Raw genomic sequence first — 16,069 nt, forward strand, 5'->3', positions numbered from 1 at the left:
GACACATTAAAATCAGATAGGAACCACATTTTAAACTGGTTTGGCTGATATTCTAGCCTAAGAACTGTATGTTTGACACTTCTGAACTGGATGGCCTGGAAGGAAGGAAAGGGGAAGGGAGAGAGTAAAGGAAAAAGAGAGAGAGGGAGGAAGAAAGGAAGAGAGGGAGTAAGAGAAGGAAGGAAAAAAGGAAGGAAAGAAGGAAGGAAGGAGGGAAGGAGGGAAGGAAAGGGAGGGAAGGAGGGAGGGAGGGAGGAAGGGAGGAAAGAAGGAAGGAAGGAAGGAAGGAAGGAAGGAAGGAAGAAAAGAAGGAAGGAAGGAAGGAAGGAACCTTTATTAAGGATTTACTATGTGCCAGGAACAATTTTAAGCATTTTACAAATTTTATCTCATTTGATCCTTACACCAATAGTGGGGAGTAGGGGCTTTATTGTTTCAATTTTACATTTGAGAAAATTGAGGCAAACAGTGGTTAAGTGACTTGCTCAGGACCACAGAGTAGTCAGTAAGTGTTTGAGGCTGAATTTAAATTGAGATCTTCCTGATTCTAAACCCAGCACTCTATCCACTTTGCCACCTAGTGAGTTACTTCATACATTAAAAGATTAGAAGGTTTTACACAAAGTTCAACAGGCACTTACTAAGTGACCAATGTACTGTGTAATGCTTGTCAAACCTTTTCTCCCCAAGACCAGCATCCTCTCCTTTATCAAGTCATGATCATTCTCCACATACCTCATTTAACCAAAACCTTGACTTTGAAACAAATATTAAAATGTTGAAAGAGAAGGGGAGGATTTGGACCTGTAAGATTCCTTATCACTCTAAATCTATGATCCTGTGATAGGAATCTGAAAGCATTAGTCAAGCAGCAAATATTTCCCAGAATACCATCCTTAGATATTAACTGATTATGGTGGGGGAGCTGAAGGAAGGAATAATATGACATTATAAGAACTGAAAATATTCTAGCTCATCAATTTGTTTGTGGATCCTCTTTGGACTCAGGTTGGGAGCCAACTTGATTCTCCAATGCCTAGTCCTCCTGCTTTCCTAATTAAGAGTTTCACCATTTGATTGATGAAAGCCATAAACTTGCTGTTCCCATCTCCTTAATAATGGGTGTCTTCCTAGCACTGGGCAGGGACTGTCAGTATTTGGATAGAGACATGTTTAGTTGGTTTTCAGAGCTTAGTGCAATATCTAGTACAAAGCTTATTCCTAATAAATATTTACTAATTAATTACTTTTCACAAAGTGGGGGGAAGATGGATACATGTGATGGTCAAGGTTCTCAGCATCTTTCTATAATGCAGCCTTTTTTTTTTACTCTTACCATCTATCTTAGCATCAATTCTAAGACAGAAGAGTGGAAAGGACTAGGCAATTGGTATTAAGTGATTTTCCCAGGGTCACACAGCTAGGAAGTGTCTGAAGCCAAATTTGAACCCAGGTCCTTCCTCCCAACTTCAAACCTGGCACTCTATTCCCTATGCTACTTAGCTGCCATTATCTCATTCTTTTTTCATGAGTCCTACATAGCTTTACCTCTCTTGTCCTGTCACTTCTGACTACTTATTAGGTACTATGTGTGCCCTACTTTCTCCCTGTTCTGGGGATTATGAATTGGATGCAGAAAGACTGATGGATGGAAAAAGGCAGTAGAGCTATAAATGTCTCTGATCTTCACTGTGGAGTCAAAGATGGGAAGATAATATGGCCACTAGAGAGAACTGAGCCCTGCTCAGAAACTCCTGGGAGAAACCTTAAGGTGAAAACTTTGGCACTAAAAGGACCATGTGATTGCACTGAAAGCAGGATAATAGAGAAAATAATAGAGAAAGGCTTTACTCATAAGAGGAAAAAGTGTTAATCTTCTATGGAAAATGTTTTAATTAAAAGTAAAATTTTGTTTTAAAAAGAACAATGTGGGTCAAATGGCAAAAATTTGAAATTCAGACTCGTTACCCTACTTAACTTCTTTTTGTAGCTGTTCTGTTGTATTTAATGTGATTTAACATATTTAGAAAAAGAGCAGGAAAAGATTTGGATCCGACAAATCCTTGGCACAAAATTATTGGAGGTTAAGAGACACCTGTTCACAAAATAAGAACTATATTAGTGGAGTTACTCTTTAGACAGAACTGTTTAAATACTTCTAATATGGGGTGAACCGGTGCCAAGCCAAGAATAACTTTTCCTAAGAATCTCAGCAAAAATATAAACTAAATGTAGGCTCTCCCTGGCAGGTGGAGAAAAAGCAGATTATTACCAGAGTTAAGAGGAATTTATTTCTTAACTCTCATAAGTACCTGAAAATATACTAGAGTCCTAATGCATATAAGGGAGGGGGGAAAGCAGGAAATGAGGGAGAGTGAGTGAGAGAGACATAGACAAAGAGAGAGAAGAGACAGACAGGCAGAGAGAAAAAGAAAGAGAGAGAAAGAGGAGGAGAGGAGAAGAAAGAAGGAGGAGGAGAAAAAGAAGAAAAAGAAGAAGATAGAGAGACTCTAAGCATTATTTAACAACAGAAAAGTTTTTGTTCAGTCATTTTGGACTCTTTGCCATTTGAAGTTTTCTTGACAAGATACTGAAGTAGTTTGCCATTGCTTTCTCAGCTCATTTTACAGATGAGGAAATGACTTGCCCATGGTTGCACAACCAGTATCTGTCTGAGGCCAGAATGGAACTCAGTATTCCTGACTCCAAGACCAGCATGCCATCCATTGTGCCATCTAGCTGCCCAAAGTTTAATGACAAGAATACTTGACTTGTACCCAAGTGTTCATTATTTTGAACCTCATTCTGATTGGTCTTTCAAGTCATGTTGAAATTAAATTAATCAAAATCTGTGCTTTTCATTCAGTAAGAATTAGCCTTTTTGTAAGAGAACCAGCAGTGAGAAGACCTTGTAATATTCAGCTGCCATGCCTGAAAATGGAAGAAATCCCAGTGTTCCTAGAAATAATTAAATAGTTTCTATTGGGAATGTCTTATGATCCCAAACCTCTTAAATCATTCAACACACCATGATAAATATACTGAAAAAAGCCTTAGGAAAAATCTTCACAAAATGTTAACTGTGTCACCTTCCTATTCCCCACCAGTACTGGAGATGCTTTCATATTTTCTTTTCATCATATATTTGGAACTGAAAAGTACTTGAAGGCCCATTGAGTCCTGCACCATCATTATATAAATGAAGAAGCTAAAATACAGAGAATTTAAGTGACTTGCTCAGGATCATACAGCTAATAAACTTCTTAGAAAAAATTTCAAACTTTAGATCTTCTTGCCTCTAAGCCCATCACTCTGACCCTTTACAGAACTTGACTTCTATAGTATTTACTATATATCCTATTTAGGTTCGGGGTTATAAACATTTAACTAGAAGATTAAGCCAAGTCTCCTTCCTCTCTATTCCTTTATTCTCTTTCCACATTCATTATTCATCCTTCAAATCTAAGGTTGAACAGGAAGCATATTATTCTTTCGAACTTATAGGAGGTCAGAGAGATGGTTCTCTATCCTATCCTTATCTGCTACCTTTCCCCTAAAAATCTTATTTTAAAGAAGACTCAGTACCTTCACCTTTGGTGAGAGAGGAGAATTGCTGGAAATAGAATAAGAGAAGTTTCTGTAAATTTCTGGTAACCATAGAGACAGGGATTTCAGTTTTTTAATCACACCTATTTAAGCACATACTGGTCTTGAGGAGATTCCTCTAAAAGGAACTGTACTGGTTACCCTCCTTATGAGGGACCAGGAGGGTCCCTTGGGCACTTTTCCCACAAATAAAATCATTACATTATTGTTAATTTCACCATAGCAGTATTCTCTTTTTGGAGTAAGACAGTTCAACAGAGTTTTGTCCCTTTTGTGGAATGGGGACTTTTGCCTGAATTCTAAGTACAGGGACTGAAGACTTTTGACTTTCAGGGTCTACTGACTTCTGACATAGGCACAAATTAAAATAATTGAGCATATAAAAAGCTTCCAGGTATGTCTTATGAGCAAGGTGACCTTCCAGGAAGGATGCTACCCACTGGTCTATCTCTTCTGTTATGTACATTCAAATAGTTGCCTGGGTATGCTCAGAGTAGAATTTTTGAGACCACTGGTCAAAGAATAATTTAATTGGACAATAAGCTCAAGAAGGTCCTTATTTTGGCAAGAGAACTATTGTGGGGCCCACACCCCATCACTCACTCTCACTTAAAGGCATCTTGATATTGTTGTAGTCATGCACAATGACTGCCATGCCCTTGAGTTCTTAATCATAATGTTATCTGATGTCTATGGCAAGGTGACATTCCAGTCCTATTGGGATGCTTACCAGAGCAGGTAGAGAACCTGTTGTCCCTCAGTAGGACCTAGCCGGGGATCAGGAAAGGACTCTGGCTTGATAGGAATCAAAGTAAGGATTTACAGTGTGACTTGAGCCCACACTCTCTTTATGAGCAGAGAGGAAAAGACAACAGAAGAATTTCGGTACAGATTGAGATCTAGAGTATGGAAAATATGGCCTCGTACCAGGCAGTGGATGGGTCAGCTGATTAGCTGGAATAAGTCAAAGGCTGGAGATAGTGTCAGAGACAGAAGGAAATTCACACCATTTCAGAGGAGGGTGACTGATGGGCAAAACCTAGCTTCCAGGCTACAAGAGTTCGGTGTCCTTTGACAGATGAAAAGTTGAAGTCAACAATAAGCATGAATGTAATTTGGTCACACACAAGAAATTCACAGATACATGTGAATTCTAAATCCAGTCTGCATCATACAGCTTGTTCCCTCAACTCACCTTAACCCTTGTCAGCTGAGAAACTTTTTTCACTATTGCTTATCAGACCATCCTTCATAGAATCTATGGAGAAGTATGCTTGTTTGCCTGGTTGCCAGATAGAGCACCCCTTGTACTGTTTCTGCCTTTGTTAACCTCCTTGAAACTTAGATGGTGGTAGACACTTCACTTCTTTTCTCCAGGGTAGGGATCCCTAGTTCTTTATATTGCATAACTTTGAGGCTTTACAAATCTGGCTACCTTCCTCCAAATATGCTCCATCTCATGAACAAAGCTATCAATATATTTCTTACAATGGGGCACCCAAATCTAAACATTGGTGCTTCAGGTGTGACCTGGACAGGACAGGTCACAATGGGATTATTGCTTCCCTCCCATACCATTCTAGATACTCTCTTTCCTTTAATTTAAAGTAACAGAAGACTGAACTAACTTTTGGTGCTTTATTTTGTCTTGAATGCTACATGATTGAGTATCTAGCTAAATAAAAACCTCATTTTCATAGGAACTTTAGTCTAGCCATACCTTATTAAATCCTGTATTTGTAAGGTTGCTTTTAAAAAATCTTATTATAATACTTGTGAACTTTATGCATTTTATTGCATTTGGGACATCTTGAGGAAATGGTTTTGGTCCAGATTCTGTCATTCAACATATTAGCCATCCCATCCATTTATCTCTATGTCACCTGAAAATATGATAAATATGCCAGCTATATCTTTATCAATCATTGAGAAAAAGTATTGAACATGACACATGTAAAATCCAGTGGAATTGCTTGTTAGCTCTGGGAGCAGGGAGAGAGGAGGGGAGGGAAAAAACATGAATCATGTAACCATGGGAAAATATTCCAAATTAATTAATTAAATAAATGAACTTAAAAAAATTAAAATTTTAAATTTTAAAAAGTATTGAACATCTTTGATCTTTGAGGTCACTTCACTAGAAAACCTCCATCTAAAACAGCCTCCTCCTGCTGGCTTCAATTCCCCTATCTGTAAAATGAGCAACTTAGGTAAGATGATCTCTAGGCAGTATACAATAATGGAAAAAGCCCTCACTTGGGAGTTGAGTCATGGGTTCTAATCCTAGCTCTGCCAATAATTAGCTATGGACTTTTGAACAAGTCCTTTCCCCAGTCTGGGCTTCCATTTCTGCCTCTGTACAGGACCTTTCCTTCTCTAACATTGATACTCCTGTGATTCCAACTCTAATTTCTTGTCCATAGCTGAATGTGGCCTTGTATTTGACAGCTCATCCCTAGATGGTAAATGGAACTGGGCCAGGAACTCTGAAGGATTTGGATGGTTCTCTGAGGCTGATTGCTTTACATATGTAGTTTTTGATACTGTACTTAATCTGAAGACCCTTCCTGAACCCAATGAGGCTTGGTTACCATTTTATAGAAGCCAATGGATTTCACTGGGGGGATCCTATATCCCATTGGTGTTGGAAGGATTTGCTATAAGAAGCCTGTTTGAGGTCCCAGGTTATTCACTTAGATGATTTGAATAGGCTGTGGAGTGCTTTCTATTTTGAGTTTGTTGGATTTTCTAGTGAAGAGCAGAGGGTCACAGGATCTTGAAAGATCATAAATAAATGAGCTAACTTGTTATGAGCTAACCAGTGTGATAAATACTGAGGATATGAGTACAAAAGCAAGATAGCCCCCCACCCTCAAGAAGGGGAAGAAAAGGAGAGACTCTAGTACCTACTAAGTGCAGACACTGTGCTAAATGCTTTTCATAAATATTATCTCATAAGCTCAAGGACTTATATTTCTACCATGGAGAGACACATATCGGAGAGTGATGGCCAAGGAAGGGTATTTTATTTGGGGGGCTCACAGAGATAACAAGGGGAGCAATAGGGCAATCCAATAACATGTTTTTTCCAGAGGCAATGTTAGTAGTGTTGATTGATCATAGTTTTAAGAGGAAGATATGGAGAGAGTAAAGAATTGTGTTCTGTGTTAGTAAAGAAAGTATTTGGAGTGAATATGAGAATGCATAGTGCTAGATAGCAAAGAAGAGCTGAATGGCTTAGATCTAGCTCCTCCCTGGCATGGTTTCTGATGGTCCAGTTTGGAGGGTCAAGCAGCAGCAGCAGCAGTAGTAGCAACGCTATATGGTACAGTGAAAAGTGATGGTGTGTCTAGCTTTTGGGAGGTACCTCTTTTACAGGATAGCAAGGGTGGAGGGATATTGTAGACTGGGTTGGCTGCCTCACAGAACTAAGGCTCTGGCTGTTTTCTGTTTTCAGGTGCCGAAATCTCTCCTTTCCTGACAGCCTCCCAGAGGTCAGCATTGTTTTTATCTTTGTTAATGAGGCTCTCTCTGTGATCCTGAGATCCATTCACTCTGCCATTGACCGGACTCCTCCTCATCTGCTCAAGGAAATCATTCTGGTGGATGATAATAGCAGTAATGGTATGTTCCTTCTTACTTTAAGATATATATCGCAAATTCTATGCTGCTGCCTTTGAGAAAACTCATTCATTCAACACACATTTTTGTAAAAGTCAGTATGTCAGTGGTGCATTGTCCTAGACAATGGAGATAAAAAGACAACAGTGAACAATAATCTCCTGTCTTTGGAAGATTGCCTTCTGAGGGGGGGGGGGGAGGGAGAGCAGAATATGCACATAGACAAATAAAAAAGTGTGTGTGTGTGTGTGTGTGTGTGTGTGTGTGTGTTTGTATAACATTTCCTCTAAGGGTATTTCTTGAGTCTAACTCCCCAGTGGAAAACTAAATACTTCTTCCCTTCCCTAGGAGTTCTGGGGTAAGCCTAAGGGGTTGGGTGTTTTCTCATATTCTCTCATGAGTCCCCACCAGTATATACTCCATTCATTATTCAGCTGATATCAATTAGCCAGCTAGAGTTAATTAGCTTTTTAAAAGGGAACATTTACTGAGATGGTGTAGATAGATAGATAGATAGATAGATAGATAGATAGATAGATAGATAGATGGATGGATGGATGGATGGATGGATGGATAGATAGATAGATAGATAGATAGATAGATAGATAGATAGATAGATAGATAGATAGATAGATAGAAGGATAGATAGATAGATAGATAGATAGATAGACAGACAGACAGACAGACAGACAGACAGACAGACAGACAGATAGATAGATAGATAGATAAATAGAACACATCCCCACCCCAAAAAAGGCTGAGACACACTTCTCCACATGTTCATATGAGATCCAGAGGAAAGTGAACTTGAATTTAGCAGGTATATATGGCACAGGAGGAACTCACAACTCTAGACTGGACAGAATTCCTTTTCTCCCTTCTAATCCTCATGAAGTTCCATTGAGGTATATGACTCTCTTCTGGGTCAGGAAGTGAGGACCCTTGTGGAATCCTGAAGATATCATACTCTCTGAAGCTGCCTTTCCTTGGGGTATCCTCTCTCAGCTCCTAGAATTGTTATTGGTCCAGTTTTCCTGATTTTATGATGAATGAGGAAGGGGCCATGCTTTGCAAAGATATAAAGATGAGCTATAGCAGGACAATGGCAAGCATGCTAGTTTTACTGAAACACAAATGGAACAAATGGAAATAACCTATGGCATGCTTGGTATGTCATTGACTTCACCTTCTGGAGCCATGTTCCTTTTCTGGGAACTCATGTAAGCCAGGGAAATCTTCTAATTGACCTTTCTCTGAAAATTTCACTGCCTCAGACTTTTTTCTCCACTGAGACCTCTTTCCAAAGTTTCAATGACTTGGAACTTTCACACTTGCTGCCTGACTGCATCAGTACAGATGCCTGGGGGCCTCTGACATGTTTGCATCCAAGAAAACTTTTAGAAAGCCATCCTTGAAGTGGCAATGGTAGTCATACCCCCAAATCAAGTCCTTCTCTCACCACCAGTGAGGCAACCATTACATCAACTAAGATAAGGAATTTCTTATTGCTGGTGATTCCTATTAGCCCCTTCTTACTTTCCTTAGAGGGTCCTTAAAGAGCAGTATCTTTCTGGGTGAAGAGCATACTGGATTGTGAATAGGTCTCAGACCCCAGAGATCTTTGCTCCTAAAGGAGCCCCTGTCACTTGGGACATTTGGGTTGATCCTGAGTGTCTGTGTGTCCATGTGTCCATGTGTCCATGTGTATATTTCCCTCTGTGTTGGTATGTCCAACACTGATACAGAGTACACAGCCCTTACCTTCTATGCCCACAAAAGAGCAAGAAATCCCTGATTTCCTGATGGGTACCCTACTCATTTGTACATGTCTCTGGGCCTTAGGAGATCAATGGCGACTATTTTGAGCTTCTCACATTAATTGGCATGTTGGCCATTGAGGCTAACAAGACTTTTCTGACTAAATACATAACCAAGTGTGGCTCTGGGGTGTCCTGTCTCTAGGAAGTGAGTTCTGTTAACTAAGAGAAGCCTGTTTTATGGCTGGCCCATCTGTGTACACTGAGTGATGCATCTGTCAAATATCAATGTATACCTGCAGGTTTCCAGATCAACTTTTGAAGACCTCTTTTAATCTTGCTGTAATCTCTTCTGTCCCACTCCTGAGGAAAATACCTGTTCAGACACATGGCCTTTCAAACTGAGTCTGGGATGTCTATGAGCCACTTCCCTACCCACTGATTCTATGCTTTCCTAATGCCACTGTGCTGATTTGAGGTCAGAATTCTGCCTATATATTAGTTCTTAGGCAGTTTGGAATACATACAGTTCTAATCAGAACGAGAGATGTTTCATCTGCAACCGTGAATGGTGCCTTTGAAAGCTCTGACTTTAATTACTTCAACAAAAAGTGTTTTTTAATGTGAGTCTGCACCCAAAAAAAAAAACACTCAGGGCTAACAGGAATTGCAGGCCTGGGTCAACAACCAGAGCCACATTTCTCTAAAGCAAACACTTTGAAACTGTGAGGGTAAAACCCAGTGAAAAATCCTGCCTCTGTCTGCATGGATGCCCCTTGAACAGGGTTTCCTTTGTAAGGGAAGATGCTCCTTCTTGGGTGCACTCTGTAACTGGGCCTCTGCTATCTTTAGAGCCTCCATTGGTTTCCATGAGCTAATCCCCAATATGATGCATTTACTGGTAAAACTCAGGGTTTAAATGGGCTATTTGTGTTTTGCTGAAGGTTAAAAGCTTGAAAGCTTCACATAATCGACATATATTTAGTTTGACCCAAATAGACAACTCTACTTTTGTTTTTGCTTGATTATTACTCAGTGATGGGAGTGGGGATAATCTTTGGTACTTTCTGAAGGGCAGCCAACATGGACTGACTTTCATCTGGTGCTTCTAATGGGGCAGGAGGAAGAGTTCTGACCTTGGAATCCAAAGACCTGGGTTCAAGATCCACTTCCTACATCATCTAGTTGTGGGACCTTGGACATGGCATGGCCTAGTAGACAGATTGGGCTTACAGTCAGGAAGATCCAACTAAAACTCCACCTCATATGCGAACTATTTTTGTGAGATCTTGGGAAAATCATTTAACATCTCTATGCCTTCATTTCTACATCTGTAAAAATGGGTATCATATTAGTAATCATTATAATAATCCTAACAAAAGATTATTGTGAGTTCAAAATTTTACAAACTATATTGTAAAACTCCAAATGACACAAAATGTGAGCAATTATTACTATTATTGTTGCAAATATTAATAGAGACAGCAAGATCTAGGGGATAGAGAGCTAGTCTTAAAGCCAGGAAGATCTCAGGTTAAGTCCTACCTCTGACACAAACTAGCCAATGCTCTCGGAAACTTTCAGGGCTGATGAATTCCAGAGAAGATACTAAAAATTCATTGGTAGAAGGAGTTTTCTCACCTGGGAATTCCCTAGATTAAATCCTGGGTCTAGTCTTTATTTCTATTATTATTATTATTATTATTATTATTTTGCAAAATGGGAATCATACCACTTGCAATGTCTTTGAGACATGGAAGGAATTTCCTCACTTAGAAGTTCCTATACTAACTTCATCATAGGTCCAGTCCTTATTTATATTATTATTATTTTTCCAGTTGAGGATCAGACCACTTAGAATATCTGTGATGCTTACCTTGACACAGGGTTGCTGTCAGTATCAAATAAGATAAAATATAGAAAGGGTTTCATAATCACAAAGTGTTGTGTAAACATGAGTTGTTATATATTAAATGAGGGAAAGACCAATCATCCATCAAGGCTAGCAATAAAAAAGGCACCCCTATTTATTATACTTGTTTTTCTTTTTAATCTGCTAGGATTTCGGTACCAATGGTCTTGTTGGCCAAGGCCCCTGAGGCCCATGGAAAAAAATGGAGGCATCTTGGCTTTGGGAAAAAACAGAGAAGCTCAAATGACTGAATCTATGACTGGCTAGTAGTGTTAGGGCATTAGAGTGTGGTGGACCCAAATATTTGTTAGCACCTGATACTCCAAGTGATTGGAACTTGGGGGGGGGGGAAGCGGAAATATGGATATTTCCTTGTGATATTAGTTAGAGCCTTTTCTAGTCTCTGGCCCCTAACATTGCTAAGGTTCCCATGAGGGTGGCTGACCTGGGATAGCAATTATCCCTCCTACATATCAAATATGAATGGGGTTTGCAGCTGCAGAACATTGCTTGAGGTAGATTTTTTAAATGTTATTTTTAGTTTTACTAATGCCTTTTGTTTTTAGATCACAGTTATTTCCAGATACAGCCATCTCCCCACCCCTTGACACACCTCCCTGGGGCTGAGCTTTCACTTGCAACAAAGAAAAAGACTTCAGCAAAACCAACCAACATTATATCATACAATATATGCGCCATTCCACCACCATGTTCCCCCACCCCTCTAACAAAAATAAGTCAACAAACACTTTATAAACACTATGAAGAAAGTACTGCATAAAGACCCAAAAAGGAAGTGAATTTTCTCTTTGAGATATTTATTTTTTTCTAAAATCAAGACAAAAAAAAAATCTGGGGAGTAATTTCATTCGTATGTAGAACTCAAGTTCCAGGTAAGGAAAATCCATCTATCATTGCAAGTCAGTGCCTATTCTGTAACTTTGAGGGGGCAAGTGAGTTTCACATAGGGCCAGGACTCCAAATCCACCATTTTGACCACCAGACATCTTTCTATACTGTAATGTTTAGAAGGTTAATGAATTTACTCCAGACAACTTAGAAATAATAATGAAAACAAGTAGGTGGAATGCATATGGCACCCCAAACCAGGCCCATTAGAATGCTGGAATAGAGTGGGAAGCCATTTCTTTTTATTCATATGGATGAGGAAGCTTCAAGTCTGACCAGTGATGGTGAGGGTAATCAGAAAGGTTGCTTTCCATCACCCCTAAAGGGGAACACTTTGCTGGTTGGCTATATTTAAAAAATCCCCCAAAATTTTAGACATAAGACCCAGAAAGGAGGCTGACTGAAATTTCTCTTTAGATGGATTGATTACATCTAAAGAGGTTGACTCAAGGTCCAAAATGTCCTAAGAACACTGTCATCCCTGTACTCTTTGAAATGCTATGACATTTAAGCAATTACCCAATTAGAAGTCATTTCCTTTTCTCCCTCTTCCCTTTTAAACCAATATTTCTCAGCTTTGCCTTTATAAGCTATATGTTATTGGGTTTTTTTAGGTAGGCCATCTAAACGAAATCTCTGACCCTCAGCAATATCATGGGGTTATTGTCAGGAGATGCTTTCTAAAGCTTAATAAAGGATAAACTGTTTGGGATAGGGAATGAACCAATGATTTCACTGTAAGAAACTTTCTCTAGCAAAAGGCAATACCAACTTTTTTGCATCCTTAAGGGTCAGAGAGTTTTCTAGAGCACCAGATGTTAGGTAATTTATTGAAGGACACATAGCCATGATGTACTAGAAGAATATTTTGAACCCAGATCTTCCAGGTTCTGGAGTGCTCAGCTTTGCCAAACTTCTTTCTCTTTGGTAAATTCTTATTGTTACATAAATGTGAACATTTATCATTGTTATTTATCATTATCAGAGAAGCTTATTTGTCATTGTTGAGTCATTTCAATTGTGTCCAACTTTTCATGACCCCATTTGGGGTTTTGTTGGCAAAGATACTGGAGTGGTTTGTCATTTCCTTCTCCAACTCATTTTGCAGATGAGGAACTGAGGCAAAAGGGATTAAATGTCTTGCTCAGTCACACAGCTAATAAGTGTCAGAGACTAGATTTGAATTCAGAAAAATGAGTTTTACTGATTTAAAGCCTAATGCTATATCTTTTATACCACCTAGCTGTCCCAACAAGGGATGCCTTGTTGGCTAATTTTCCTCTGAACCCAAACTTATTCCCTTGATTGAATCAGTATCTATCTGAATATAGCAAAAAAGAAGGGAAGTGATTTACTTTTATTGTTTCACCTTTACTGCCTCCTTGAAGCAAGTCTTTCTGCTATCCTCTTCTTTTCCAAAGGAAAACTAAGTTTTCAGAACTGATGGAACAATCTAGGTTCATCCTTTGGTCCTTTTTCTGGTTCCTCAAAATCTTTCTTGTGCCTTACCTGCCAGCAAACATCAATGTAGCAGGCATTTCCTAAATGAGCTCCTTCCTTTCTTCATGCCTTGTGTGGTCATGTGTAATGAATACCAGGTACCCAGTTTAGGATTCCATGACATTTGGGAGATAGTAAGAACAGTCAGTCCCTTTTCTGAACTATCCATCTTTCAAGACTCAGTGGGACAGGGTATGACCAATAGATTTTCCTTAAGTTGAGAAACATCAGATCAAGACCATAGCTTGCTGTAGGATAGATGTATTTTCTTGGCCCAGAGATCTCATCAATGTGGGCATTTCTTGGTGTAGATCATAACCTTTGGTTTGTCTCATAGATCTAGAGCTCTGAGACCACAGAAATCATTTAATCTGATCTCTAATTTTACAGATGAGAAAAATGAGGCAGAGAGTTTGGGTGACTTTTCAAAAGTCGTACAGGTGGTTAATATTAGAGGTGAGATTTGAACCAGGTATTTTTTGCTCCAGAACCAGTGTTCTTTTCACTGTATCATGCTAAACAATCTATGGCTTGCCCCATCCCTGGTATGCCTCATTTTCAAGTTATCTCTCTTTGGAAACCCATCTTAGGTTGTTTCTACCATGTAATTAATGACTGGTCATTTCCTGCAGTCTCCACTCCCATCCCTCTTCCCAACATGCCTCCATACTTTCCTTTGGATAACCAACAATCTTGATTCCTTAGAGATTTTTAGTGTTCCACGACTCATAGTCAAATTGCATCACTGGAAGAATAATGACATTTAAAAAGATGACTAGAGCCCAGAAGATGGAAAATTAATAAAATACTAAAGAGGATCTGAGTTCAAATTGTATCTCTGTTCCTTACTCTCTTGGGCAAATCACATAACATCCTTGGCTTCAATTTCCTCATCTTCAAAATGAGGATGTTGGACTAGATGGATTCTGAAGTCTCCTCTGACTCTAACTCTATAATTCTATATTCTAAAGAAAAGCGTGTTGTCATTATGAATACTGTACAAACAGGACTGCTTCCAAAGCTACAAATGGAAATGAATATGTATTTTGCAAGAAAAGCAAACCAGACAGAGTAGAGCCCTATAGTTTCCTATATAACCCTCTTTTTCTGCTCTACTACACATATGGAAATAACCATTTTATTGGATGTTTGTGGAGTTCAAAATAAAAGTAAATAAATTGTTTTTAAAAAGAAAGTTACTATACATTTTCCCAAGTGTAGTTGTAGCTCACAGTCTCTCTCCTCTCCCCGAGGTCTGGGCCCCAAGTTATATCTCTGAGCAGTGTATCTGTCCAAGGTATGTTAACTGATAGATCAGTTCCATCCAACTGCATGTCAGAGCGTGGAAGCAGTCATTCTTCAGCTTCTTGATTTTGTCCACATAGAAAATTAGGCTGCACTCTTTGGGAGGGATTATGAATTTTCCTCATTTAAGAAGTTTTGCTGGCTTTGCTGCAATCAGCACCGTGTCTTCTGTAAACTGGGTCATGGTGAATACTTCATAACCAAAGAGGAAATTCTTCTTTGATTTGTACTTTACCTTAGATGCCCGCCATGACAATGGCAAAAAACTTTGGCTAACATGCAAATGTCCTTGCTCTGTTTCATGATGGATAAGAGTAATCAGAGAATCACTGAAGAAATTTAATTTTTGTTGGGTAGATCGAAGAATATCATATGATCTTAATATATATTTGGAGACTATATTACTAGAGAAGAGTCATTAAGTTGATATTTTTGCCTTAGGATTGAATGCTTCAGATAGTCAACAAATGGTAAATACAATAGGATCTTGTATATTCTACATCTTTTGGCCAGTTGTGTGAGTATAAACATGTGATCTGAAGCAGAAAAGGAGGACCAAGGTTAGAAATGAAGCTATAATTTCATTGTAGAGGGAACTTCTGGGTGACAAAACTCCCTCTGCTATAGTGCAGGTTAGCAGCAACTTCTCTGAAACTTAGCCTTACCTAAAGTACTGACAATCTAAAGGACTTTTGTAGGTACACAGAGGCAACAGGTTTTAGAGGCAGGATTTGAACCCAGGTCTTCTTGACTGATAGTAGTTCTCTTTTCCACTGATTAGAGGTATCAGGTTTACTACACATGCCCTTAGAAAACCCCGTACTGTCTCAGAAACAGTTTAAAATGGAATTGGAAAATGTCTAACAAAATAAATATAACTACAATACCATAGAGACAATGCCAATTTGTGGTTTTCTAAGTCAATTTATGTTACCAGCAGGGATCTGTTTCTATTTAATTTTGATATCACTATATCACTTTTCCCCCCAAATGCAACCCTCATAGGACTTAAATAAACTCTACTGTTCTTTGTTGTGGTTCAGTCCAACTCTTTGTGACCACATTTGGGTTTTTCTTGGCAAAGATATTAGACTGGTTTGCCATTTCCTTATTTAACTCTTATTTCTACAGATGAGGAAACTGAGAAGCTATGTGAGTGTGATTGGAGCATAGGAAGGAAAAACTCATATTAATGCTTCCTCTGCAAGATCTATGTTTTTCATTATCTTGGAGGAAAGGAGTTCAACATAAAAGATCTGCTTTGCACCCTTCAGTGTTCAAAAATATAAGTAAAACTCACATTTCTCTGTCACTTTGGGGTTATAAAGCATATAAGATCCATTAGCACGTTTTATCTTTGGAACAACCCTATGGAAGGTAGGTAACAGAATTATTATCCACATTTTTTCTTTACCTTTGGTTTTATTGATATTGGGAACTCCTATTAAGGAAATTCCCT

The 16,069-nt window shown here is 38.9% G+C and overlaps 1 protein-coding gene across 6 annotated transcripts in view; it reads left to right on the forward strand.

Moving 5' to 3' along the window:
* Nucleotides 1-16,069, forward strand: part of GALNT18 (polypeptide N-acetylgalactosaminyltransferase 18) — a 476,899-nt gene that overhangs the window by 247,779 nt on the left and 213,051 nt on the right. For all 6 annotated transcript variants that reach the window (XM_001379569.4, XM_056802082.1, XM_056802084.1 and 3 more), the window contains exon 3: nt 7,064-7,230. In XM_001379569.4, the coding sequence (XP_001379606.1) occupies nt 7,064-7,230 (167 nt within the window). The remainder of the gene's footprint in view (nt 1-7,063; nt 7,231-16,069) is intronic.

Source organism: Monodelphis domestica, chromosome 6 (genome assembly GCF_027887165.1).
Source record: "Monodelphis domestica isolate mMonDom1 chromosome 6, mMonDom1.pri, whole genome shotgun sequence".
Lineage (NCBI taxonomy): Eukaryota > Metazoa > Chordata > Mammalia > Didelphimorphia > Didelphidae > Monodelphis > Monodelphis domestica.